The sequence below is a fragment of the Silene latifolia genome, chromosome 10 (assembly GCF_048544455.1).
Source record: "Silene latifolia isolate original U9 population chromosome 10, ASM4854445v1, whole genome shotgun sequence".
NCBI lineage: Eukaryota > Viridiplantae > Streptophyta > Magnoliopsida > Caryophyllales > Caryophyllaceae > Silene > Silene latifolia.
This window is the reverse complement of record NC_133535.1, coordinates 14409815-14435723: the sequence shown is the minus strand read 5'-3', so window position 1 is coordinate 14435723 and position 25909 is coordinate 14409815. Positions and strand designations below refer to the sequence as shown.

The window sequence follows — 25909 nt, the reverse complement described above, 5'->3', positions numbered from 1 at the left end:
CCCATTTGCGGGCTTATAAGACTCATTTGGTAGCCCATCTGACCACCCATTTGGGGCCCCGCTAGACCCATTTGAAGGCTTGGTTGACCCATTTGCAAGCCTGGTTGACCTATTTGCTGGCCCATATGACTCATTTGATAGCCCGCTTGACCTACCACCATGGGGGTTGCCTGACCCATTAGTAGACCCGGTTGCCCCATTTGCGGGCCTACTTGACACATTTGCGGACCCATATGAGTCATTTGATATCCCACTTCAACGCTCATCATGGGGGCGACTTGACCCATTATTTGTTGGCCCGATTGTTCCATTTGTGGGCCTGGTTGACCCATTATTTGTTGATCCGATTGTTCCATATGTGTGCCAGATTGGCCCATTTCTGTGCCCGCCCCTGAAAATTCATCTTCACAATATTCCATAATTTCCTTGTAATAATATAATGCAAAGTGAGTAGTGATCTGATTGATAAAATTGAAAGCTTTTAAAACAAGCACAAAGCCATTGTACAACAAAGTTTGAACCTTCTACGATAGAAAGTTAAGTTTAATATTAGTACTCCCTTTGTATCAGTCAATTGCTATCTGTTTTCGTTTTGGGGTATATCACTCAATTGTTATGTATTTAATTTTTACTATGGTTACACAAGTAGGTAAGTAACATGTGAGATAATCCTTTAATTTAACGTTAATTTTCTTTTTCTTTTTTTCTTTTTCATTTTTTTAGTCATTGTGTCAAAATGAATAGATAACAAATTACTAAGACGTAGAAGTATAATATTACGTTGCCTTGTAGCACACTTGTGATAGAGGGGACTTGGTACAACGTTGCCTTGGTAGCACACTTGTATACGGAGGAGTATATAATATTACGTTGCCTTAGTAGCACACTTGTATTACGGAGGGATATAAAATTACGTTGCCTTGGTAGTACACTTGTATTAGTTGTAAATGAGAGTGCTAACCACAAAGTCGATCCCCAACTTGGACAAATTTACTATTGAGGGTGTTGAACTCTTCCTTAATACAGAATTGTAGACTAAAAAAATGAAGTCAACGCATGCAACTTACAAATTTAATACATGTACTAGTGTAGATCCCGTGCGAATGCACGGTGTTTTTAGATAGCGATGTATAGAGAAATTAGCATTTAGTAATTAAACTATTAAAACAGAACATTGAAAATTTAACATTTTTAGATACGAATAAGATTTACAGCTTAGCCAAGAGACTATTTGTGTCTAATCTATAAAAAATAATACTATATCATTACATTTAATAAAAGCACAAATTTAAATAAATATATGTGTTGTGGTACTGTATTAGGAATATTTTCGTATTTTGTAACATTACATTAATTAGTATTCAGTAATGTATTTTTAAGATAAGTGATAAAGATAATTGTGAGCAGAAAATTAAAATGTCCAGAATAACTAAAAGTATAAGCCCAATATTCGAGAATAACCAAACATAAAGGCCCAATTTGGGGTGAGTATAATTTGAGTGGGAAAATTTCTAATTTCGCCTATTCATTTAGTAAATAGGGAATTTGTGCCATTGTGGTGCACAATCACTTTTAAGAGCTTACTTGGAATAAGAGTAATAATTAAGGAAGTAATAGAGATAAAATGAACTAAAAATAGAGGGAAAAGATGGAGGTTGGAGATAGAAATGGATAGAAATGGAGAAATGTAGGGTAATATTTCCTCTATTAAAGGAGTAATTGTTACCCACCTCCCATTCCAAGTAATAGTTACCTCCATATAGAGGTAATAATTTCTCCCTCACCTCCTCTTTTCACCATCCACAACCACCACAAAGCACCAATCTCCTCCCATTTCTTCTTATTTTAGCTCTTATTACTCCCTTGATGATTACTCTTATCCCAAGCAAGCCCTAAGTCCTATTATATGACTGGTTTAATAGGACAAAAGTAAAAACTTGAGAACTTAGTTTTTTTTTTTGATAAAGTAAGAAAACTAGATTGATCCTCTAGAGTAAGACCAACTTATCTCATCCTTTCAAATGAGTGAGGTAAGTTGAAGCCACCGGCTTTCAAACCATCTCGAAAGAGTTGGACATGAATGTCCAACTGAAGCCATAAAATCAGCAACTGATATACGATTCATTTACAGCAATTCCCCTTCTATTTTCATGTATTCTGACCCCAATTGAGTCGGTTTTGTATGTCATATCTTGCATTTTAGGCCCGATCTCCTCGTCTATGATTTTGTGCCCCTCTTGCAGGATTTGAGACGGTTATAGAGAAATCGAAACAAGTAAGACGTTTCGATTAGTAAACATGAAGAAGAGAAGGTGGGATTGCTGAAGAAGGTGTCCCTGCCGGTAGGCCGGCAACCGGTCCACTGGCAGGGAACCTATCCCAAGACCTGAGAAACAAAAGAAGAAGGAAGTCAAGAAATAGGTGTCTCTGCCAGCAGGCCGGCACCCGATCCACCGGCAGAGAACCCCTAATTGCCTTAGAAATTTTGGATTTGAAGTAAGGAAAAAGTGACTCGCTGCCGGCAGAGAGGCCGGCAGCCGGTCAGCCAGCACGCAACACGTTGAAGAAAGAAACCAAACAAGAGGCGTTCTCTGCCGGCAGGCCGGCAGCCGGTCCACCGGTAGAGAACAACCTCAACTCAAGTTTTTGCCTCAGGAAGAAAAGAACACGCTGCCGGCAGACAGCCCGGCAGCCGGCACAGGACACAAACACGAGATGGCTTCATGCCCTTCTTTCTTTATGTTTAATTCAAGGGGATAGTATAAAACCCCCTCCCTTAATCATTTTGTACACACAACCTTAGATCTACATCAATTACATTCCCAAGTTTGAACCTTTGCTAATTACCTTGCTAATCTTTCCTTAATTAGATTAAGTTCTTCAATAATTAGCATATTATTAGTTCTAGTAATTGGGTTGTGACAAGATTGAAGATTTCTCCATTCTTATTTTCAATCCAAGTTTCCTTCTTGCTATTTCCTCTCTCAATTTCATTTGTTTACATTTATTTTCCTTTAAGTTTTGTTTAATTGTTTGTGCTTATTTTCTTCTCTTTGTTGTTAGCTTTTCATTTTTCTCTCTCTTGTTCATCTTTTCCTTGTTCACCATTGTTGTTTTCATCCAAAGATTGAGTCTTTGGGTTATTGTGTCAAAGTTTGTGTCCTTTGCTTTAATCCTTTATCTTCTTAGTTTAATTTGTCTTTTATCATAGTTTTGTTGCAATTGTAGAATCCAATTTTTTTTTTTTTTTTTTTGAAACGGGGAAAAGGCTTCCTTTCAATCTTTAGAGGATCTGTAACACCCGCGAATTTTCCATTTTGACATTTATAATTTAATTAACCATTCTATGGTCTTATTTATATTTTAAATTATTTAATTTAATTAATTTCATTATTAAACATGATTTTTATAAATATTATATTTTTAAAGCTTAAGTTATACAAAATAAATATTTTGGTCGGATAATAATGATAATAATAATAATATTCTCCGTCTTGAGTTGTAGTGGGCTTGAGACGTAAATTCTAGTGTATATGGACTCAATCTTGCATGTTGGGCCTAGTATGACTAATGGGCTCACATACTACTCCTTCCTCCTCATATGAATCATGAAGGAAACCCTAACCCCTCCTCCTTCCTCACAATTTCAGCAACACCACCACAAACACAAACACCATTTTTACACTTTCCTCTTACAAATCTTCAAAACTCCATAACTTGCTCAATTCTTGTTCGAATCAAGTGATTTTCGCGTCTATCTCTTCCTCCCATCGCCCTCCATCTTTCTAGGTAAGAAAGAGTCCGACTTTCCTCCTTATAAAGGGCTGTCGAACCATTTTACACTTGGTAACCTTTTTCTAGTTTCGATTCTTAGTCTTATTTTGTGTTTTCTTATGTTTAGGAGAAGTTTTAGTTGACCCGGAAGTGGATTCTTGAAAGGTAGACGAGTCTTTTGTTGATTTAAGTGCAAAAAGGTAACGGTGATGGGTTACTCGACATTATGTCAATTTAATGTGTTTATATGTTGTGGTTTATTCTTGTGTTTGTTAAAGTATGAATCTTTACATGTTTCACATGTTCATTGTTGGATGAATTGGTTTTTGAAACCGTCTTATGGTTGTTTGTCTAATTTCTAGTCTTTTGTCACATGTTTGTTCAATTGGATTAAATGGGTTGTTTACATATGTTAAATTAGAGAAAAATCCGTCTTAATCATGCTTAGTTGACATGTTTAATTATGTCATGAGATTATTTATTGGATTAATATTATAAATGATGAAGTTGGTAGTATGGTTGTTTTGAAATATGTCTTAAATGGTGATTTAGTATGTGGGTATGTTGAGACCTAAGATTTTGAGTGAAAAAGAAGGAATCTTTATGTTGAGTTTACCTTATTAAGTCTTATTCATGAACATGGAGTAATTTATGAATGTTGTATGTTGTGGATTCTTGTTTTTAATTGTATAATTGATACTTGGAGGTTGATTATGTGTCCAACAATGATGTTGAAGTAACTTTGGGTAAAATTGGTGGTGTGTTGGTTGAATTTCTTCATTATAATGGTGTTATTTAAATTCTGGTGCAAATGAGCCGAAGCTCATCCTTGTGAGAATTTTTGGGAAGTGACATTTTAAATCTTTGTAAAGTTTGAGCTTCACTCATTGTGGACAACATTCATTTTAAGGTTGTTTTCTTATCAAGTGACCATCTACTTGGTTAAGTTAAGTGTTTTTATACGTTATGTTGCACGATTTACTTCATATGCTTCTTACTCTTTGTTCCAATGCTCATAAATGGCGCGGGTTTGGTCCCCACCCGGCTGGAAGTTCTCTTATGGTTTCTCTTCACTTATAACTTCTATTAATCATTTATTTAATTACGCATCCTTCTTATGATTGGTAAATGGTCAATTTAGGATTTGTTTATGTTATGATAATGCGAATTATTGTTGTTACTCGTATTTGTGACCGGAGTGTGACGGTTTACATGGTGTGACTACTCGACATTCCTTATTTATTTGCCCTCGGACATTGGGTCACGATTAGGTGCCATTGTTTCCGAGTTGGGCTATCTTCCTTCCGCCTCTTCGGACTTTGGGGTACGGCTAGGTACCATTGTTCCGATTTGGGGTTACTCGACCTTGGGGCACGGCTAGGTGTCATGGATCGAGTCTTGGATACGATTTGGGATTGTATGTCGAATCGGGTGTCGTCCATCCCGAGAGTCCGGCCGATTTAGACTAGGACCGTATTATGATCGTCGTCCTACCAGGAGGTTGGAGTCTAGGGGTTTGTCTTGTTTTGAGTCAAAGCCTTTGTAAATGTCTTGCTTGTTACGGTCATTGGCGTGTTCTTATATACGAGAGTGCACGTCTTCTATGATTGTTTGTGAGAGTCTTGGTCCTATCGGATACTAGTGGTGAGATGCAAGCCCCTAGTTGCGATATGCTCGCCGGGATTGATGTTCCCATCCGTTCTTATGGTGAGATGCAAGCCATAAGTATGAATGTGACATTAGTAGCCACGTCCCGTGCTATGGTTGTTAAGAGGTTTTCAAGTAATGGCTATTGGTTTCCATCCATGTATTTTCTATTCAATTGATCCGTTGTTTACCTTCTTCATATGATTCGATGCCTAATCTCATATCCATGTTTTGGTTACCTTGAATGCATGTTTAATATAATGTACCATGCCTATCTCATTAAGAATGCAATGTGCCTATCTCATTAAGAATGCAATGTGCCTATCTCATTATGATTATCGTTTATATTCCCTTGTTCATATTATTCAAGTATGATGCATGATCAATATGTTTAATTAAGTTCTTGCTTATGTGCATTTTGACATATTGTGGCCGGGAGAACCCTGAGTTACTCCCCACCGATCGTGGCGTTCATGTTTACATGAATGACAGGTTTGTGATGCGGATTATGGGGAAGACGTGTGAGCTAGCGAGAACGTTGAACCTTGGACCTTAGTTATAGTTTGCTTAGACTCACCTATCGTTAGACTTGTGTTTATTCGTGGGATATCTTTTCCCCAACGCACTTCGTTTTTAATTGTAAAACTTATTCATTTTACTTTTCCTTTTCGTTTGATCACTTATGGTGGATTTCACACTTTAAACTTTAAAGGTTTTAAAAATCCCTTATTTTCCGCTTAGATTTAATAGTTCTTTTGATGCCTCATCGAGGGGTGTCACAGTTGGTATCAGAGCATATGTTGCTCCCGACGCACACACGTGTACCCCGAATTTAACCTTGAACTTGACCTTGAATAATGAATGAGAGATGGGTAGAACTAAGGACCTAAGTTGGTAGTCTCTTTGTGCATGCTATTTGTTAGGTGCTAACATGGTTGACTCTTTGGGTGTCTTGAGAAGATGGTACGACCAACCAAGGTGGAGAATACTATCATGGAAGCTCTTACTCTAATTATTCGGAATCAACGTAATGCCAATGCTCAAGTGAATCATCGCCCTATCCGTCGTGGCAAGAGACCCTTTGTGCCCTCACCTTCATCACCTTCTAGCAAGAAGAGGCTGGTGCCGAGAGTCCAAGGACAAAGAGTACAAGACCATGGAGGACAAGAACCGCAAGTGCTTCAAGTGTGGGCAAGCTTATCACCCCGGGATTGGATGCTATGATATGCCCTTGAAGTGTTACCATTGCAAGAAGCCCGAACATCTCTTCAAGAATTGCCCCGAGAAGAAGACTACCCCTCCTCCTCTCCCTCATGCTCTGGAAGCCGAGCCAAGAAGAGTCATCCTTGTCGAGAATCAAGTCGGAACCGCCGTTCCTCCCGACACCGTTATGGGTGTGTTTTCTATCCTTGATCCACCTTTCCTTACTTTTATCCCGCGATGCTCATCCTTCCTTTCTAAACTCTCTTTTGCTTTACCTTTGAAGCTAGTTTGTTACCCACCCGACCTATTCTTCGTTTTTGTTTCTCCTTACATAACATCTTGCATACGGATCTCTTGCTCTTGAGGAATGTCTTTACCGTCTTGAAGATACCTCCCTCTCTTCGAGCACCTTGTCATATTCCCTTATCCTTGTGCTTCTATGCCTTTCGCAACTCTTATTCCATATCTTGGGAGCTGTCTTTGTACCTTTTCTCCTTATAATGCCCCTCTTGTATACCTTCATTTTTGCCTTATGAAATGTTAACTTCGGTCAGATAAGTTGGCTTTTGTGGAGTTTGTTTGTGTTTGACCCTTAACCCCGGTTTTGAGAGGTCGTGATGTTAGAAAGGCTTAGGTAATGTGATGATAAATACTTAGTGATTCTTATACCTAGTGCCTTGACCAAGTGAGTATAATTAATTGGTGGATTCTTTGTGTTAAGAATGAGTTGCCTATGTGATTAAAGTTATAGAACTTGGCTTTGTTGTTTATGTTTGGGATTTGAAAGCTTGGTAGGTTGAGCGTCGTCACCTTAGGAGTAAACATGAGATAAATTTATGATAGGAGCTTGGAAGGAGACCCATTTTTAGATGTTAATGATTCCGTATAGATTGGTGATGCGATTTGATATTAGTCGTCCCTTGAGAATTTTGTTGAGAAGTCTTTGTTAATTCTTTCTTTGGTTTTTAAAACATTGAGGTTGTATCAAGTACTTGAGATAAATGGGTGCTTTTATACTTGAGTGGTAGATTTGCTTTAGAGAAATCTTAATATGTGATAGGATAGGTGAACAACGAATCTAACCAATTCATCAACCCTTAAGCGAGCGTTTATTTTTATCTTGATCAGTCATAGAGGTGTAATCCTTTAAGAGAGACTTGCATATAAGGAATGAGATGAATCGCCTTGACCCTCGTTTTGGAATTTGGTCGTTTTGTTATGATGGTACAATATCCTAATAGGCGTGACCTTGTTAGAGAGAACCTTAAGTCTTAGAAAGTGTATGGTTTTAGCCCTAAAATCCCCCTCGTACCTTTAATCATCTTCCTTCCCTTCGTTCATACCTTAATTAGATTTATTTCTTAAGTATAAAAGTTTACTTGTCGTTTCCTTGCCTTGAATACCTCTCTAATTCTAATGTCTCTTACTGATGTTAACTAGTTACCTTTACTATTGACTCCTTTAATCTCACACCTCGTCATGTTCTTGTATCCCATTGAAATTTCCTATCATTTCTTGACCTAGTTATTGCTCTTGTTTCTTTAGTGGAGTGATGGCATTGTTGGCTACGTTGTAGAGTGAGTGAGATGGTCTTTGAGGATTCTTTGTGAACCTTGATTTCGGCAAAATTGGATTAGTGGAACTCGAGTTGAGTTGGGTAGGAAAAATTGTATGACAAACCTATTTACTTTTGGTTGGTGGTCTTTATGATTTGGGGAATGTGATCATCTATGCTTGTGAATTCGGGTGTGAATAAGATTTTGGTTTGGAGTGTTAGAAAGTATGAAGACCTTGAGATTTTGACTTTTGATTAAGGATTTTACCATAGTGAGAACTCCTAGTAGTCGATAGTTGGTTATGTGTGTAACTCTGTTAGTAGTTTTGATCTTTTGTGGAAATCGTTTATAGATGACTTATATTTGAGGGTTATGGAATCACAATTGTGGTGGAGTGACTTGACCTGAGGATAGCATAGGAGTAAAGTGTGCAAGTATTTTGAGGAAATTCTTGGGAGTTATGTGGTCATGAGTCACCGTTCAGGATGACTTTGTTGTTTGAGATTTGACTTTTCGGCGTTCTTCCTTGTTGTTTAAATTCCTTCCTTCCTTAAGCATGAGCATTTCCGTTCATACCTCTCTTCTTCGCTTCATCATGCTCCTCCTTTAAATTTGATACTCGTAACTTGTGAAATTCAATCTTTGATGTCCTCGTAGACTCGATTTCAACACTTCTCCTAGGAAGTTCATCATAGCTCTTTTGTTGGTAAAGTTTGAACCCCCTTAGCGTACCTTGTGTTCATGATATCTAAGTTCTCTTCATTTCGCACCATTTCTAAACATTTCAAGCTACCACTTTTGATCCATTGTTAAAAGTTTATGTTACTCTTACAAAACTATACCTATTTTAAAGGTTTGAAAATGGAAATTTGATTTAGTTCTCCTTTTGTTCTATGAGTAGGACTTCTTTTTATTGTTTTTTTTAATTGCTAAACCCGAGTTACTTTTAACTTTGCTCAATTTCTAACTAGCTTTGATCTACTTATGATTTCGTTGTCAAGAATTTAATATTATATTTTCAGGAATTTGACTTCCTTTTTAATTTAGAAATGAAACCTCTATTTCTATTTTGACCTCTGCAAAAGAAAATTTGAGTGAATTGCCTTTTCTTTTGATTTTGACGTTGATCGGATGTTAGAACTCGTTATTTGAAACGTTTAATAACTTGTTCTACGCTTGTCGACGAGTTACTTTTGTCTTAGATTTGTCTTTGACTTGGAAAGTTAGCGTTCTTGTGTGCACGACAAGAGCAATTTCGTTCCATGAATGAGACTTATACTTTTGAAAACTCTTCATTAATGTTTTTGAAAGTATTTTGATTTTCGATTTATACAAATGTTTTGCTTTTGACCATATCTTTGATTTGGAATGTGATATTCTTGAATACGTAACAAGAACACTTCCGTTCCTTTGATGAGAAGTTGGTCCTGTCGGAAAATTTTATTTGGAACTTCTAAAAGAATTTTAATTCTTACAAGCAAGTAACCTTTTAATGTTTTGGTTACCGATTTTAAAAGTTCAGTTTTACTTTTTATAACCTTCTTTTCTACCTTCAAGTTTCGAGGGCGAAACTTTTTAAAAGATGGGATGACTGTAACACCCGCGAATTTTCCATTTTGACATTTATAATTTAATTAACCATTCTATGGTCTTATTTATATTTTAAATTATTTAATTTAATTAATTTCATTATTAAACATGATTTTTATAAATATTATATTTTTAAAGCTTAAGTTATACAAAATAAATATTTTGGTCGGATAATAATGATAATAATAATAATATTCTCCGTCTTGAGTTGTAGTGGGCTTGAGACGTAAATTCTAGTGTATATGGACTCAATCTTGCATGTTGGGCCTAGTATGACTAATGGGCTCACATACTACTCCTTCCTCCTCATATGAATCATGAAGGAAACCCTAACCCCTCCTCCTTCCTCACAATTTCAGCAACACCACCACAAACACAAACACCATTTTTACACTTTCCTCTTACAAATCTTCAAAACTCCATAACTTGCTCAATTCTTGTTCGAATCAAGTGATTTTCGCGTCTATCTCTTCCTCCCATCGCCCTCCATCTTTCTAGGTAAGAAAGAGTCCGACTTTCCTCCTTATAAAGGGCTGTCGAACCATTTTACACTTGGTAACCTTTTTCTAGTTTCGATTCTTAGTCTTATTTTGTGTTTTCTTATGTTTAGGAGAAGTTTTAGTTGACCCGGAAGTGGATTCTTGAAAGGTAGACGAGTCTTTTGTTGATTTAAGTGCAAAAAGGTAACGGTGATGGGTTACTCGACATTATGTCAATTTAATGTGTTTATATGTTGTGGTTTATTCTTGTGTTTGTTAAAGTATGAATCTTTACATGTTTCACATGTTCATTGTTGGATGAATTGGTTTTTGAAACCGTCTTATGGTTGTTTGTCTAATTTCTAGTCTTTTGTCACATGTTTGTTCAATTGGATTAAATGGGTTGTTTACATATGTTAAATTAGAGAAAAATCCGTCTTAATCATGCTTAGTTGACATGTTTAATTATGTCATGAGATTATTTATTGGATTAATATTATAAATGATGAAGTTGGTAGTATGGTTGTTTTGAAATATGTCTTAAATGGTGATTTAGTATGTGGGTATGTTGAGACCTAAGATTTTGAGTGAAAAAGAAGGAATCTTTATGTTGAGTTTACCTTATTAAGTCTTATTCATGAACATGGAGTAATTTATGAATGTTGTATGTTGTGGATTCTTGTTTTTAATTGTATAATTGATACTTGGAGGTTGATTATGTGTCCAACAATGATGTTGAAGTAACTTTGGGTAAAATTGGTGGTGTGTTGGTTGAATTTCTTCATTATAATGGTGTTATTTAAATTCTGGTGCAAATGAGCCGAAGCTCATCCTTGACAGAATTTTTGGGAAGTGACATTTTAAATGTCAGAAAGTTTGAGCTTCACTCATTGTGGACAACATTCATTTTAAGGTTGTTTTCTTATCAAGTGACCATCTACTTGGTTAAGTTAAGTGTTTTTATACGTTATGTTGCACGATTTACTTCATATGCTTCTTACTCTTTGTTCCAATGCTCATAAATGGCGCGGGTTTGGTCCCCACCCTACTGGAAGTTCTCTTATGGTTTCTCTTCACTTATAACTTCTATTAATCATTTATTTAATTACGCATCCTTCTTATGATTGGTAAATGGTCAATTTAGGATTTGTTTATGTTATGATAATGCGAATTATTGTTGTTACTCGTATTTGTGACCGGAGTGTGACGGTTTACATGGTGTGACTACTCGACATTCCTTATTTATTTGCCCTCGGACATTGGGTCACGATTAGGTGCCATTGTTTCCGAGTTGGGCTATCTTCCTTCCGCCTCTTCGGACTTTGGGGTACGGCTAGGTACCATTGTTCCGATTTGGGGTTACTCGACCTTGGGGCACGGCTAGGTGTCATGGATCGAGTCTTGGATACGATTTGGGATTGTATGTCGAATCGGGTGTCGTCCATCCCGAGAGTCCGGCGCCAGATTTAGACTAGGACCGTATTATGATCGTCGTCCTACCAGGAGGTTGGAGTCTAGGGGTTTGTCTTGTTTTGAGTCAAAGCCTTTGTAAATGTCTTGCTTGTTACGGTCATTGGCGTGTTCTTATATACGAGAGTGCACGTCTTCTATGATTGTTTGTGAGAGTCTTGGTCCTATCGGATACTAGTGGTGAGATGCAAGCCCCTAGTTGCGATATGCTCGCCGGGATTGATGTTCCCATCCGTTCTTATGGTGAGATGCAAGCCATAAGTATGAATGTGACATTAGTAGCCACGTCCCGTGCTATGGTTGTTAAGAGGTTTTCAAGTAATGGCTATTGGTTTCCATCCATGTATTTTCTATTCAATTGATCCGTTGTTTACCTTCTTCATATGATTCGATGCCTAATCTCATATCCATGTTTTGGTTACCTTGAATGCATGTTTAATATAATGTACCATGCCTATCTCATTAAGAATGCAATGTGCCTATCTCATTAAGAATGCAATGTGCCTATCTCATTATGATTATCGTTTATATTCCCTTGTTCATATTATTCAAGTATGATGCATGATCAATATGTTTAATTAAGTTCTTGCTTATGTGCATTTTGACATATTGTGGCTGGGAGAACCCTGAGTTACTCCCCACTGACTGTGGCGTTCATGTTTACATGAATGACAGGTTTGTGATGCAGATTATGGGGAAGACGTGTGAGCTAGCGAGAACGTTGAACCTTGGACCTTAGTTATAGTTTGCTTAGACTCACCTATCGTTAGACTTGTGTTTATTCGTGGGATATCTTTTCCCCAACGCACTTCGTTTTTAATTGTAAAACTTATTCATTTTACTTTTCCTTTTCGTTTGATCACTTATGGTGGATTTCACACTTTAAACTTTAAAGGTTTTAAAAATCCCTTATTTTCCGCTTAGATTTAATAGTTCTTTTGATGCCTCATCGAGGGGTGTCACAGGATCCGCCTAGTCGGGACTATGGCGAGTGTACAGAACAATTTCATATAATGTTTAAGGTTAAAGAATCCATCTTTAGTAGTACCCTTGCTAGGGTGTGGTTGGGTCCAACATGAGTGATTAACATGCTTGATTCTATCTAATTTGTTGTCAAAGGGAAATTTAGTAGGGTTTATCAAGGGAGTTGACTTGTTAGTGTTGTAAATTGAGATTTTGGTTGGTTTGGTACCCTTGTCCACCAATGGGAATTGGTTAGATGCTTTGTTGACTACCTATTTACATCTCTTGCCAATCAAGGGTTGCACCCGGAAGGGAGAACCATGAGAGGGTGCCCTTGGGAAACCGGGTTGACTTTCACCTTTGGGAAAAGGGTTAGAAAACCCGGGAATTTATCGCGTACTTAGTGCCTTCTAGCCTTAGGTCGGGGATTTTGAGAATGACGCGCGTTTTCGGGTCCTAGAAACTTGCTTAGGAGAGGTCCGAGTCTTTTTTTTTTTACAACTCCTATCTTATGGGCTATATGTTTTATAAACATTTAATTTGTCAATCTTTGCGGAATCTTCATCAAGATTATCTTTGTTGATCAAGATTAAATTTAGTAGAATAATCTGTAATTGTTTATCTTTTAACATAATTAGTACTTAACCAATATTCCACCACTCTTATCTACTAACCAATCATCAACTCATAAAGATAATGGAAAATATATTAACATCGTAAGATGACTCGAACTACAATTACTACATATGTCAATCTTAATAAACAAAGGTCTATGAACCTGATTGGTTGATATCATCTTACACGGATTGATGACGTGGCTAGTTAGTTAGATATTGTGTTTGTTACATTGTAAATAACAGCCTGTATATAAATACTCCTGTACAGATTCTCTTTCTAACTTATCAATAACAAAACACATTTTATTTAGATTGTTCTTTCTCTAGAATTCTCTGTTTCTTCTTCAACAATACAAGCTTACTTTCATCATCAATGGCGGTTTCTAGTATTTCACATGGTATCGGTCGCTACGGAATGTTGATCCTCTGAAGTTTTTTCTTCTTATATCGTCTGGTTATCTTTCCTCTGGTATACGCGTTTATTTCGCGATTAATTCCTCTTATTCTTTGAGGTATTCTCGTGTTTTCTTCATTTTTCTTCGCTTCCGCATTTGTTTCGAGGATTACATTTTCTTCTTGCTGCGATTACTTCATCGTTGATTTCACTTGATCAATTCTGCTGTTATTCCAGTTCTTTCTATTTATGGTAATTTTCTTCGTATTTCAATGGCGATCGAAAATTCAGCTACTTCCACTACATCTACACCATCTTATGCTTGTTTTGATGATCCTTTGTTTCTCTCTCCTAATGATCAGCCTTCTTTAACTCTTGCGTCTGGAAAGTTTAATGGAACTAAGTTTTTGTCCTGGAAACGTGAGGCATACCTTACATTAATTGCCAAAAATAAGGAGTGCTTTGTTGATGGAACCTGTAAGATGCCTGATCCTACAGATTCTAAGTATAGTCAGTGGATTAGATGTGATTTACTGGTTAGGAAGTGGATTTCCAATTCTTTGATTTCTGATATTAAGGAAACTGTTGAATATGCTCACTTTGCTAAGGAAATGTGGACTGACTTGTTAAAAAGATATGGACAAGTCAATAGCATAGAAATTTATCAGTTGAAGAAAGAATTGTCTGGCATATCTCAGGAGAATAGCTCATTGGTCGAGTATTATAGCAAGTTGAAGCGCACTTGGGAGACCTTGGACAGTATAGATCCTATTCCTATGTGTAGTTGTGGTGCTATGAATGCTTGCACTTGTCAGTTGCTTAAGCGTATGTTGACAAGGGAGACACAGGCAAAGCTCATTCAATTCCTCATGGGCTTGAATGGAGGTTAAGAGAATGTGAAGACTAATGTGTTGTCAATGGAGCCTCTTCCACCTTTGAACAAAGCATATGCACTGTTGCAGCAAATTGAGAGGCAGAAGCAGGTTGCAGATACTGTTGATGTGTTAACTGCAGCCAATGCTTATGCTTCTGCACGACAATCTGACTCCAAGCAAGGAATGTCCAAGAAGGCTAAGCTTGAGGATGAAGCTGAGGAGTTAGAAGTCACGTTTTGTACCAATTGTAAGGTCAAAGGCCATACTATTGAATTTTGCAATAGGCTTAAGACTTGTAGTCATTGTGGCAAGAAAGGACATGCCAAGGAGTATTGCTTTGATTTGAGGTTTCAGAATAGTGGTGCTCGTGGTGGCAGATTCAGGGGCAGAGGTGATTTTAAGAATGCTGACACACACTTTCAGAGTGGCAGAAATGTTTACAGACGTGCTGCCAACAATGCTGATGTGGTACAAGATGAATATTCTTCTCTGGATTTTTCTGAAGAAGGTTTTAACACTGAGGCAGCTCATAATTCTGAAGCATCCTACTCTGGGAGTGTGCCATCTGTTCCTGCTACTACTACTCCTCCAGATTTGGATCCTACCTTTGTTCAAGGAATTGTTCATTCAGTGTATCAGCAAGTCATGAAATCTATGTCTGGTACTTCTGGAACTCCTGCATCTCTGAACTTTGCAGGTATTATACCCCATTCACAAGTTAATGCAGCTAATATTCATACTAGTTTGCATAATTGGATTGTGGATACAGGGGCAAGTGATCATATGACTTGCAATGAAACTTTATTGCATGATATTAAACTTCTATATTCTCCTATTCACATTGGATTACCTGATGGGACAGTCAAGACTGTTCATAAAACAGGAAAAGTGAAAATTAATCCCTTCATGATCTTGCATGATGTTTTGTTTGTGCCTGATTTCAAAGAAAATCTTTTATCAGTAGGCAAGCTACTGGAAACTGCTAATCTGGTAGTTCATTTTACTGAGACCTTCTGCCTTTTTCAGGACCTTTCAAGTAAGGTCACATATGCTATGGCAAAGAAAGTTGGTGGCCTATATAGACTTGTTGCCAGCTGCAGAGGATACTTTACAAGCTTCTAGTTCTTGTTATGCATCTCAGTTTCAGCCTCTTAGTGTGTCTTGTATTGCTCATAAAGACAGCATAGAATTGTTACATGCTAGGCTTGGTCATTCTTCTATTGACAAGCTGGAATATGTAGAGAATATTTCACATGCTAAAATCAAGGATTTTTTTTTGTGAATCATGTGCTTTGGCCAAGCATCATATGCTTCCATTTTCTAGAAGTTTATCTCATGTTGTTCATTGCTTTGATTTGTTGCATATGGATCTTTGGGGTCCCTATAAGGCACCAAGTTTGAATGGTGCTAAGTATTTCTTGACCATTCTAGATGATTGTTCAAGGTGCACTTGGACATTTCTAATGCAAAACAAGCAGCAAGCCTCTGGTTTAATCACAGGTTTTCTAAAGTTTGTCAAGATCATTAGGAGTGACCATGGTTCAGAATTTCTTCAAGAAACCTGTGGCACTTTATTTGTTGATAGGGGAATAATTCATCAAAAGAGTGTGATAGAAACTGCAAGGGCCTTAAGGATACATGCTCAGTTGCCTATCAAGTTTTGAGGAGAGTGTGTTTTAACTGCAACTTATTTGATTAACAAGATGTCTACTTCTATTCTTTCTTGGAAGACCCTGTAGATACCTCATTTCTGCACCTCCCGCAAACCACCCGATGATGATTGAGCCGCATGTTTGGTACGCGGAACGATTTGTGACAGTTCGTAAGTTTATCGTCAAGTGATTGCTCAAACACTGATGTCTACCTCTTAGTTGTCATCTACGCGCCGATACGGTCGTTTTGACAGTACTTAGAGTACGTTTGGAGTCCGGGCCTTAAAACCGTCTTCATTTTCTGATAACCGCTAAATCCCGAGTCAGAATGTTCTGGAATGTTCCGGATATTTCTATTCCATATTTTATAAATATTTCACAATCTTTTAATCTTTGGCAAACAATTTCTCGTAATATTCATACAAAATATTAAGGAAAACCAAATTAATCCGTTATTCCATAACTTAAACACGGAAATCTTTCTTCCGCAGGAGGAAACCACCTGGGAACAGACGCAGCAGGTGCTGCGCCTCTTCCAAGAGACGCAGTGACTGCTGCACCTCTTCCCAGGTCCTTTTCTGCGTATTTTTCGTATTTTTTTCATATCTTTTCGAGATTCACTTCCAAAGTCTCTCCGAAAACCCTATTCCTTTACGTGATTAGTATAAATAGGAGCCTTCGCTCCTCATATTTCTCACGCGAGTGTCCGCCCTTCTCTTCTCCCTTTGCATTCTAGACCACGTTCTTACTTTTTGGCGCCTACGTGCTTGAACTTTCGACCACGTAAGCTCGGATCCTTCTGAGTATCAGCCTCGTTTTGCATGACCGACCAATTTGACCAACTCCATAATCAATCAGCTTAATCAATCTTAATCGTTTTCCTCTTACGAGGGCACTTTCGTTACATTCGAATCGAGCATCACTAAACGTTAACTTAGTTCATCTCGTTTCATCAAACATGTAAGTCTGAGGGTGTAAATCTCTCTTTTATTTATTGTTCTTTATTGTTGTAATCATATTGTAAGATTTATGTCGAAAATACAATTAAAACCGATTTCTAAAACCCTTTGTTTAAACCCTTTTTACGGATTAACAGGAGACAGACGTCGAGAAGGGACGCAAAGAATCGCCGCGCCTCTTGGAAAGGACGCAGCACTTGCTGCGCCTCTTCCTGAGATTGTCGCCGTTCCTGCTTCTCTTCTTCTTCCTTCGTCTTCTGTTGGTTTCGTCCTTTTGTTTTCTTTCGTCATTGTTTGTTCTTATTTCGTTCACATGATATCTAACAATATTGTTCATCATCTTTAACATATAATTCGTCATTACCACATAATTCGTCATTAAATTCCCGACTTAAATCCCAAATAACCAATATTTGCAGGTTTTCCTCATTAAAATCAAACCGGGTTGTAGAAATTCGATTCGTTCATATTGAGTCTCTGGAATTCGACCTTTGATATATTTTCACCTGTTTATTATCATATTTATCATTAGTCCGTCATTAATTCATCATTAATAGCTTGTTTAGCCTAATTAATTTATTTAGTTTATTAATTCGTTAATTAACCTTATTAAACCTTGTATTAATTCGTTCTAATCGTTTTCATCCATGTTTATTGCTTTCGTGACCGTCAATCACATGTAAATAATCTGCTAATCACTTTCATCCGAGTCAAATAATATTAATCGATCACTAAATCACCAACGAACATTAACGACTTGCAATTCCGGCTTCACAGCCAGAACTGAGCCAGGGAACGGACGCAGCAACTGCTGCGCCTCTTCCAAGGGACGCAGCTCTGCTGCGCCTGTTCCTGGTTGATTTCTGCCTCTGAATTCCCGTTTTGCCTTGACTTAGTTTTAGCTTACGTATCAGTTAACTATTACTCGTATTATCACCCTTATTCCTGTTCGTTAATTTGTTTATTTATTCTTTCTTTTCTCAAATTATCCGTTTTAAAAGTATTTTCGACATATATCAATTAATCCAATGTAATTATTGTAATTTTAATTATTGTATTTCTTTTATTGAATCACTTGTATGCCTTCACATGTAATCGATCTTAAATCTCAACTTTGACCCAAATGCATGTTAAATTACGTGATAACCGACTTAGTATTAATTCTCACATGCTAGGATTAATCTATTGGATGTTGCATTGCATGCATATAATCGACAATATATCGAGTATGAATAATTTCCCTAATCATTAGTAGAGGCCGCTATCGAGGCGGGCGGAATTAGGTGTTCGATCAAAAGAACTTCCTAATACGTACCCTCACTCCTTACTCCAGATCTCTGTGAACATCCGTGTTCATTGGCATCTACGAGAGTCATTCTAGACATAGAATGCTAAGGGTAACGAGTTCTTGGTGTTCATGTCACTACTTTGTGTCTTGACATGGCACGAGGTATTCGAACGGTTTCCAATTTTCCACAATAAATTGGTGGCGACTCCACAAATGCAAACGCTTGTTTCCCAAGCGCCCCCGTGGCCCCATGTCCACAGACCCCCTTTGAAGTTTTCTTCAAGGAAAAGCCATCTTATGATGAGCTTAAGGTTTATGGATGTCTATGCTATGCTTCTATGCCCATCACTTATAGAGATAAATTTGGTGCTAAGGCTAGAAGATGTGTGTTTATTGGGTACCCATATGGTGAAAAAGGGTACAAATTGTATGATTTGGACAATCACAAGGTTTTTGTAAGTAGGGATGTGGTCTTCAGGGAGACTACCTTTCCCTTCAAATACAGTTCTATTCCACCAGCACAAGATCAAGCTGCTGGAACAGACAGTGTAAGTCCTGGTGACTATCAAACCTGGTCACCATTGCATTTTTTCTCACAAACAAATTCTAATAATCATGCTACAAATAATAATACTTCACCTACTAGTACTTTTTCTCCAAAACATACCAATAATAACTCACATAATAATATTCCAAATACTGATTCTATTTCCACTACTGTTAGCTCTGACAATTCACATCACACTACTGATGTATAGAGCAACTCCCACTCATCTGATGTTCCTATTAGACACTCCACCAGATAGAGGCACCTTTCAGTCAAGTTGAAAGGCTATCAATGTCCTAAAAACTTTTTGCCCAGAATCCTTGCTGCTACTAATGATACTGAGAAGCAGCTATAAGGTCTGCAAATCCTCCTTCTGACACTACCCCTGGCAGTGATTCCAATTCAGTTTATTTCCATGCTAAGCTCTTAAAAGAGCTACCAGATATTGATGAAAGCTACCTTGCTTCTCTAAACAATGTCTTTAGCACTCTTGAACCTGCTACTTATGATCAAGCCAAATCTGTACCTCAGTGGGTAACTGCAATGCAACAGGAGCTTGATGCCTTAAAAAGGAATCATACTTGGGATTTAGTTTCTTTACCTCAAGGACACAAAGCCATTGGTTCTAAATGGGTCTATAAAGTGAAGCATAAGGCTGATGGAACTATTGAGAGGTATAAAGCAAGGTTGGTTGCCAAAGGGTTTAATCAAGTAAAAGACAAAGATTATAAACACACCTTTTCCCCAGTGGCTAAATTCACTACTGTGAGAACTATGTTGGCTGTTGCTGCGGCCAAAGCATGGCCATCGTATCAATTGGACATTAATAATGCATTTCTCCATGGACATTTAGAGGAGGAAGTGTAACACGCCCTCATACCAAGGTGCCTTACCAGGACCACCCTACCAGCATGAAAGTGTGTTACCATCTCGGTTGCCCGAGGTTAGTATATATATCAAAAAGCGTCCGAACTGAGCACATTTATTAAAGTACTGTAAAGTGTAAAGTTTACATCAACCAAACTCAAATACTGTGTTAACAAAATACAACTTCAAAGTCTGACAAATAAAGAAATCCGACTAAGACTCAGACGGTGATGCTATGACTCGTGATGACACTCCTCCCAAGACAGTCCCCAAGCTCACACTAGCAATACCTGTCAAGCCTGCTCACCATCCCCGAATGGATCACCGCAGATTCCACAAACAACAACAGGGTCAGTATTACTCAAACAATATAAGACAGACAAACGATACAATCAACTGATCATCTTCCAATTCTAAACTTTATTCCCATACTGTAACCGACTACACACCAAAGTGTGTAGCCCTGCCAGATTACCTATCGCAACAGGTAATCCTCGCCGCAAGTGGGTGACCGCAGCCGATCCCACCTAGTCCAGCTCCTCAATGAGCGACAAACAATCCCTGTCCCTTAATGTGCACATCCCCTCCCGTGGCGGGTTCCACGGAGGGCGAACTAGGGTGTGAAGCCACTCCCGCAAGTGACTCCACCACAATCACAATCACAAGATATCACAGCCATCTCAACACCCTTACACCAACATCATCACAACAATCTCCATACTCCGATGATCAACAGATAACAATAATCACAACAACATGTCTTACAATAACAGTAAACTGAGTAGGAAACCCTACCTTAGAAATCAACAGTGGAAATGAACTTGCACACTTAGAAAGACTCCTCTACGAAGTCTTCTCCTATATCATAATCATATCACACAATTACACATTGCACAACCCCCATATTCCCAATTCCATAATTATACAGTAACCCCAACGAATACAACAACATAGAATAAAACTTACCAACAGTAGGATGAGGAATTGTACGTAAGGACTCCGAAGGTTTCGCAAACAACAAAGCAATTGGGTGATTAAGGAGTGATTAGGGAGAGATTAGGGTTAACGTACAATGATGAAGTAGAAATGATGTTTTGAAAACTGACGCGGGATATAAAATAAATCTTAAACGCTCCCTAATCAAACCGTCAAAATAATACTCGCCAGACCGAATACTCGGTCGAGTAAAGTTATACTCGGCCGAGTATCCTCTACTCGCTCGAGTATTCACTATACTCGGCCGAGTATTCATCGGCAGAACCAAAACAACTCATAACAACAGCACTACTCGGCCGAGTAGGCTCTACTCGGTCGAGTAGTCACCAAAGAAAATCTGTAGTGTTACAGGAAGTATACATGAAACCACCTGATGGCTATGCTAAAGGAGATGGTAACCTTGTTTGCAAACTAAAAAAATCCATTTATGGTCTCAAACAAGCCTCAAGACAATGGAACATAGAGTTAACCAAATTTTTGAAAACCTTGGGCTTTGTACAATCTAGGGAAGATTATTCTATGTTTACACGAGCGCAGTCAGGTTCCTTCTTGGTTGCTTTAGTGTATGTTGATGACATTCTCCTTACAGGGGATGATTTAGAAGGGATCAAGACAACTAAACACAAGCTTGACCAGAAATTTACCATCAAAGATTTGGGAATGATGAGGTACTTCCTTGGGCTTGAAGTTGCTAGGAATTCCACAGAAATCATGCTTAATCAAAGGAAATATACCCTGGATATTATCAAGGACATGAGAATGGAGGATTGTACAATCTCAGAATTTCCCCTACCTAAAGGCTTGAAGTTGTCCACTGATAATGGCATTGTCCTGGAGCATCCTGAACAGTACAGACGTTTGGTGGGCAGATTGCTATACCTTAATCTCACACGTCCTGACATTTCCTATGCTGTTCAACACCTAAGCCAGTTCCTGAGCCAACCACGAGAACCCCATCTCCAAGCTGTTATACATGTTGTTAAATATCTCAGGGGAACCATCAATGCAGGTCTCTTTTATCCTGCAAACACTAATTTGGACTTACTGGCATACAGTGATGCAGATTGGGGCACTTGCAACTTCAGTAGCAGATCGTTGACTGGCTATTGTGTGCTCCTTGGGTCTTCTTTGATTTCCTGGAAGATAAAGAAACAAAAGACAGTAAGCAAGAGTACAACAGAGGCTGAATATAGAAGCATGTCACACACATCAAGTGAATTAGTTTGGTTGGTAGCATTACTGAAAGATTTACATATTGCACCTACACTACCTATTCCACTTATGTGTGATAACAAAGCTGCACTCCACATCTATGAGAACCCAGTATTCCATGAGCGTACCAAACATCTCAACATTGATTGTCACTTTGTTCGAGATAAATTACAAGAAGGTTTGTTGCAACCTCAACATGTTAGAACTGGGATGCAATTAGCAGACTTAATGACAAAACCATTAGGTGCTCAGCAGCATAAATTTCTATCTTACAAGATTGGACCCAAATTTGCATCTGGTCCAGCTTGAGGGAGGCATATGAACCTGATTGGTTGATATCATCTTACATGGATTGATGACGAGGCTAGTTAGTTAGAGATTGTGTTTGTTACATTGTAAATAACAGCCTGTATATAAATACTCCTGTATAGATTCTCTTTCTAACTTATCAATAACAAAACACATTTTATTTAGATTGTTCTTTCTCTAGAATTCTCCGTTTCTTCTTCAACAATACAAGCTTACTTTCATCATCAATGGCGGTTTCTACTATTTCACAAAGTCGAAGGATAATTATTAGAACACCAACTCTATTAACATAATTCACCTCAAACACTCCCTTCCAATTTGTTGGTGTTTGAAGAAAACCATGGTGATGGATATTAGGGGAAGATGAAGGTTAGGGAGAGAGATTAAGAAAGTCAGAAAACTTAGGATTGAAAGAGTATACGTGTGATTGTATTAAAATTGTATAATTGCTTACTTGTTACAATAAAAGATTTCCCTTCCTTATATAGTTGGTTTAACCAACTTAAGTTAGGAATAGATGATTAGCTTAACTAACTAATTACTACTTAACAAACTTTGACTGATTATAAGATACTTTGACTTCTATATTCTAACACCCCCCCTCAAGTTGGAGGGTGTGAATGAAACAGCCCCAACTTGTGTTGTAGTTGATGATGTAAAGGCCCTGGCAATGCTTTGGTGAAAAGATCTGCTGGTTGTTGAAGTGTAGGAACATAAGATAGACTGATTAAACCATCTAGCAACTTCTCTCGAACAAAATGGCAATCTAAATCAATGTGTTTTGTCCGTTCGTGGAAAACTGGATTCTTTGCGATATGGATAGCTGCTTGGCTATCACATTTGACAGGAATGGCTTGAATATTAGGAACCTCCAATTCAGTTAGTAACCTGCTAAGCCATGCCAATTCGGCTGTGATTCGTCTTAATGACCTGTATTCTGCTTCTGCCGATGACAAGGACACAGTTTGTTGCTTCTTTGATTTCCAGGAAATAAGACTTCCACCCATAAACACAAGGAACCCGCTAACAGATCGTCTGGTTTGGGGGCAAGCTGCCCAATCAGCGTCACAATAACCTGTGAGTGCATAATCTGGTTTGTTGTTTAGAAGAATGCCTTGAGCAACATCCTTAGCTATGTACTTTAAGACATGAATGGCTGCATTCCAATGTTGTTCCCTTGGGAATGCCATGAACTGACTTAAGAGCTGAATAGCAAAGGCTATGTCAGGTCTTGTGTGAGTTAAAAAGTTTAATTTACCCACTAATTTTCTGTAGTCAGCAGGGTTATTTATAAGATTGCTTGATTCAGCATCTAATTTGATGGAGGCATCCAAAGGACAAGTGACAGGCTTGCAATTGGTGTAACCAAACTCCTCTAATAATTCAGTGGCATACTTCCTTTGTGTGATAGCCATACCAGTCTGCACATGTTTGAATTCCAACCCTAGGAAATAACTGAGGTTTCCTAAATCTTTTATTTTGAATGTATCATCCAAGAACGCTTTTAGATCAGTGATTTCTGTGTTATTGTCTCCAACAACAAGTATATCATCCACATATACTGCCAAGTAAACCACTTTGCCATTTGTCTTTTTGCTGAAAAGACTGTAATCATTTAGAGACTGTTGATAACCCCTTGATTTAAGAGCATGACAAAGCTTGGCATTCCATTGCCTAGAAGCTTGTTTAAGACCATATAGTGACTTTTGTAATTTGCATACCATATTCTTGCCTTTCACATTTAATCCAGGAGGTATCTTCATGTATACCTCTTCATGAAGATCACCGTGTAAGAAAGCGTTATTCACATCTAGCTGAGTCATAATCCATCCCTTTTTTATAGCTACAGCAACCAAACTTCTTATTGTTGTCATCTTTACCACAGAAGAAAAAGTCTCTGTGTAATCAATGCCTTCCTTTTGGGTGTAACCTTTGACCACTAATCTGGCTTTGTAACGCTCAATGCTACCATCTGACTTGTGCTTCACCCTGAACACCCATTTGCAGGAAATAGAAGATTTGCCAGTGGGCAAAGGCACTATGGACCAGGTGTTGTTTCTGTCAAGTGCTTTAAATTCTTCATCAATGGCATGCTGCCATTCAGGATATGCAGACGCTTCTGCATAATTCTTTGGGTCCTGCACAGGCAATATTGTACTGGTTTCTGTACTAGGTACAGATGTAACAGACAGACATACGGAAGCAGGCAAAGACTGATTTGCACATAAAGAAGTTAATGTATGATTACAATAAGTATTATGGGCATTGTTACAACTTTTGTTAGGCAACTGGCAAACATATTGCTCTAGATAATTAGGAGGTTTTGAAACTCTTGAGGATTGTCTAGGATTGACAACATGATTAGAAACTTGTGTAGCTGTGTTGATGGTATCTGTGGTGTTGTCATTATTAAGTGCAGCATGGGTATTGTGATCAACATAAGAAGTTGTATCAGCCATTGAAACAGGCAGAAAGTTTGACAAATTATTTTCAACATAAGGAAATATATTTTCATGAAAAATCACATCTCTAGAATTCATTATAGCATGATTATCTAATCTAAGCAATTTGTAAGCCTTTTTACCAAATGGATATCCAAGGAACACACACGGGACTGCCCTAGGAGAGAATTTATCTCGACCAGGTTTAACAGTGGAAGCATAAACCAGACAACCAAAAGACCTCATGTGAGTTAAATCTGGTGGTTTACCAAATAATAATTGATAAGGTGACATATTTTGCAATAGTTTGGTGGGTAACCTATTAACAATGTATGTAGCAGTCAAAATACAATCCCCCCAATATTTAGTTGGCAAATTTGATTGAAATTTCAATGCCCTAGCAGTTTCCAATAGATATTTGTGTTTCCTTTCAACTATACCATTTTGTTGAGGAGTATGAAAGCATGATGTTTGATGTAAAATACCTTGTTCAGCTAAAAATTGAGAAGTGGAAGTACTTGTTCCAAGTTCAAAGGCATTGTCTGAACGGATAATCTTGACTTTCTTATTGAATTGGGTATTAACCATACTAAGAAAAGTCTTAAGTAGGGTAAAAGCATTGCTCTTGCATGTCAATAAATGTGTCCAAGTGCAACGAGTGAAATCGTCTACTATGGTAAGAAAATATTTGTATCCATTGTATGTAGGAGTGTGATATGGACCCCATATATCAATGTGGATCAGCTCAAAAGAAGAAAAAGAAACGGAAGAACTTAATTGAAAAGATAACCTATGTTGTCTCGCTTGAGCACAGATTGAACATGAAAGCAAATCAGTATCAACAGACTTAGAATCACAAAGTTGCAGCTGTCTGAGTTTATACACTGGTAAATGGCCTAATCTTTTGTGCCAAATGTGACTAGAAGAACTAGAAACTACAGAATTTACAGCATGTTTAGTAGAATTAAAAGAAACTGAAATTGATGAATCTGTATTATTCTTCTTGGTCATCTGAGTTTGCAGCAAATACAAGTCATTGTAATTTTTACCAAGAATCAAGGGCTTCATGA

At 37.8% G+C, this 25909-nt stretch overlaps 1 protein-coding gene and 1 long non-coding RNA gene across 2 annotated transcripts; both read left to right on the top strand.

Moving 5' to 3' along the window:
- Positions 1–13965: 13965 nt before the first annotated feature.
- Positions 13966–14583, top strand: LOC141607147 (uncharacterized). The gene has a single exon (XM_074426505.1). It carries the CDS (start codon positions 13966–13968, stop codon positions 14581–14583), a length of 618 nt encoding a protein of 205 aa, XP_074282606.1.
- An 8795-nt stretch (positions 14584–23378) lies between these two features.
- Positions 23379–24919, top strand: LOC141605222 (uncharacterized). The gene is made up of 2 exons (XR_012526309.1): positions 23379–23475; positions 24406–24919. It is a non-coding gene; the product is annotated as an uncharacterized LOC141605222 (long non-coding RNA).
- The last annotated feature ends 990 nt before the right edge of the window (positions 24920–25909 follow it).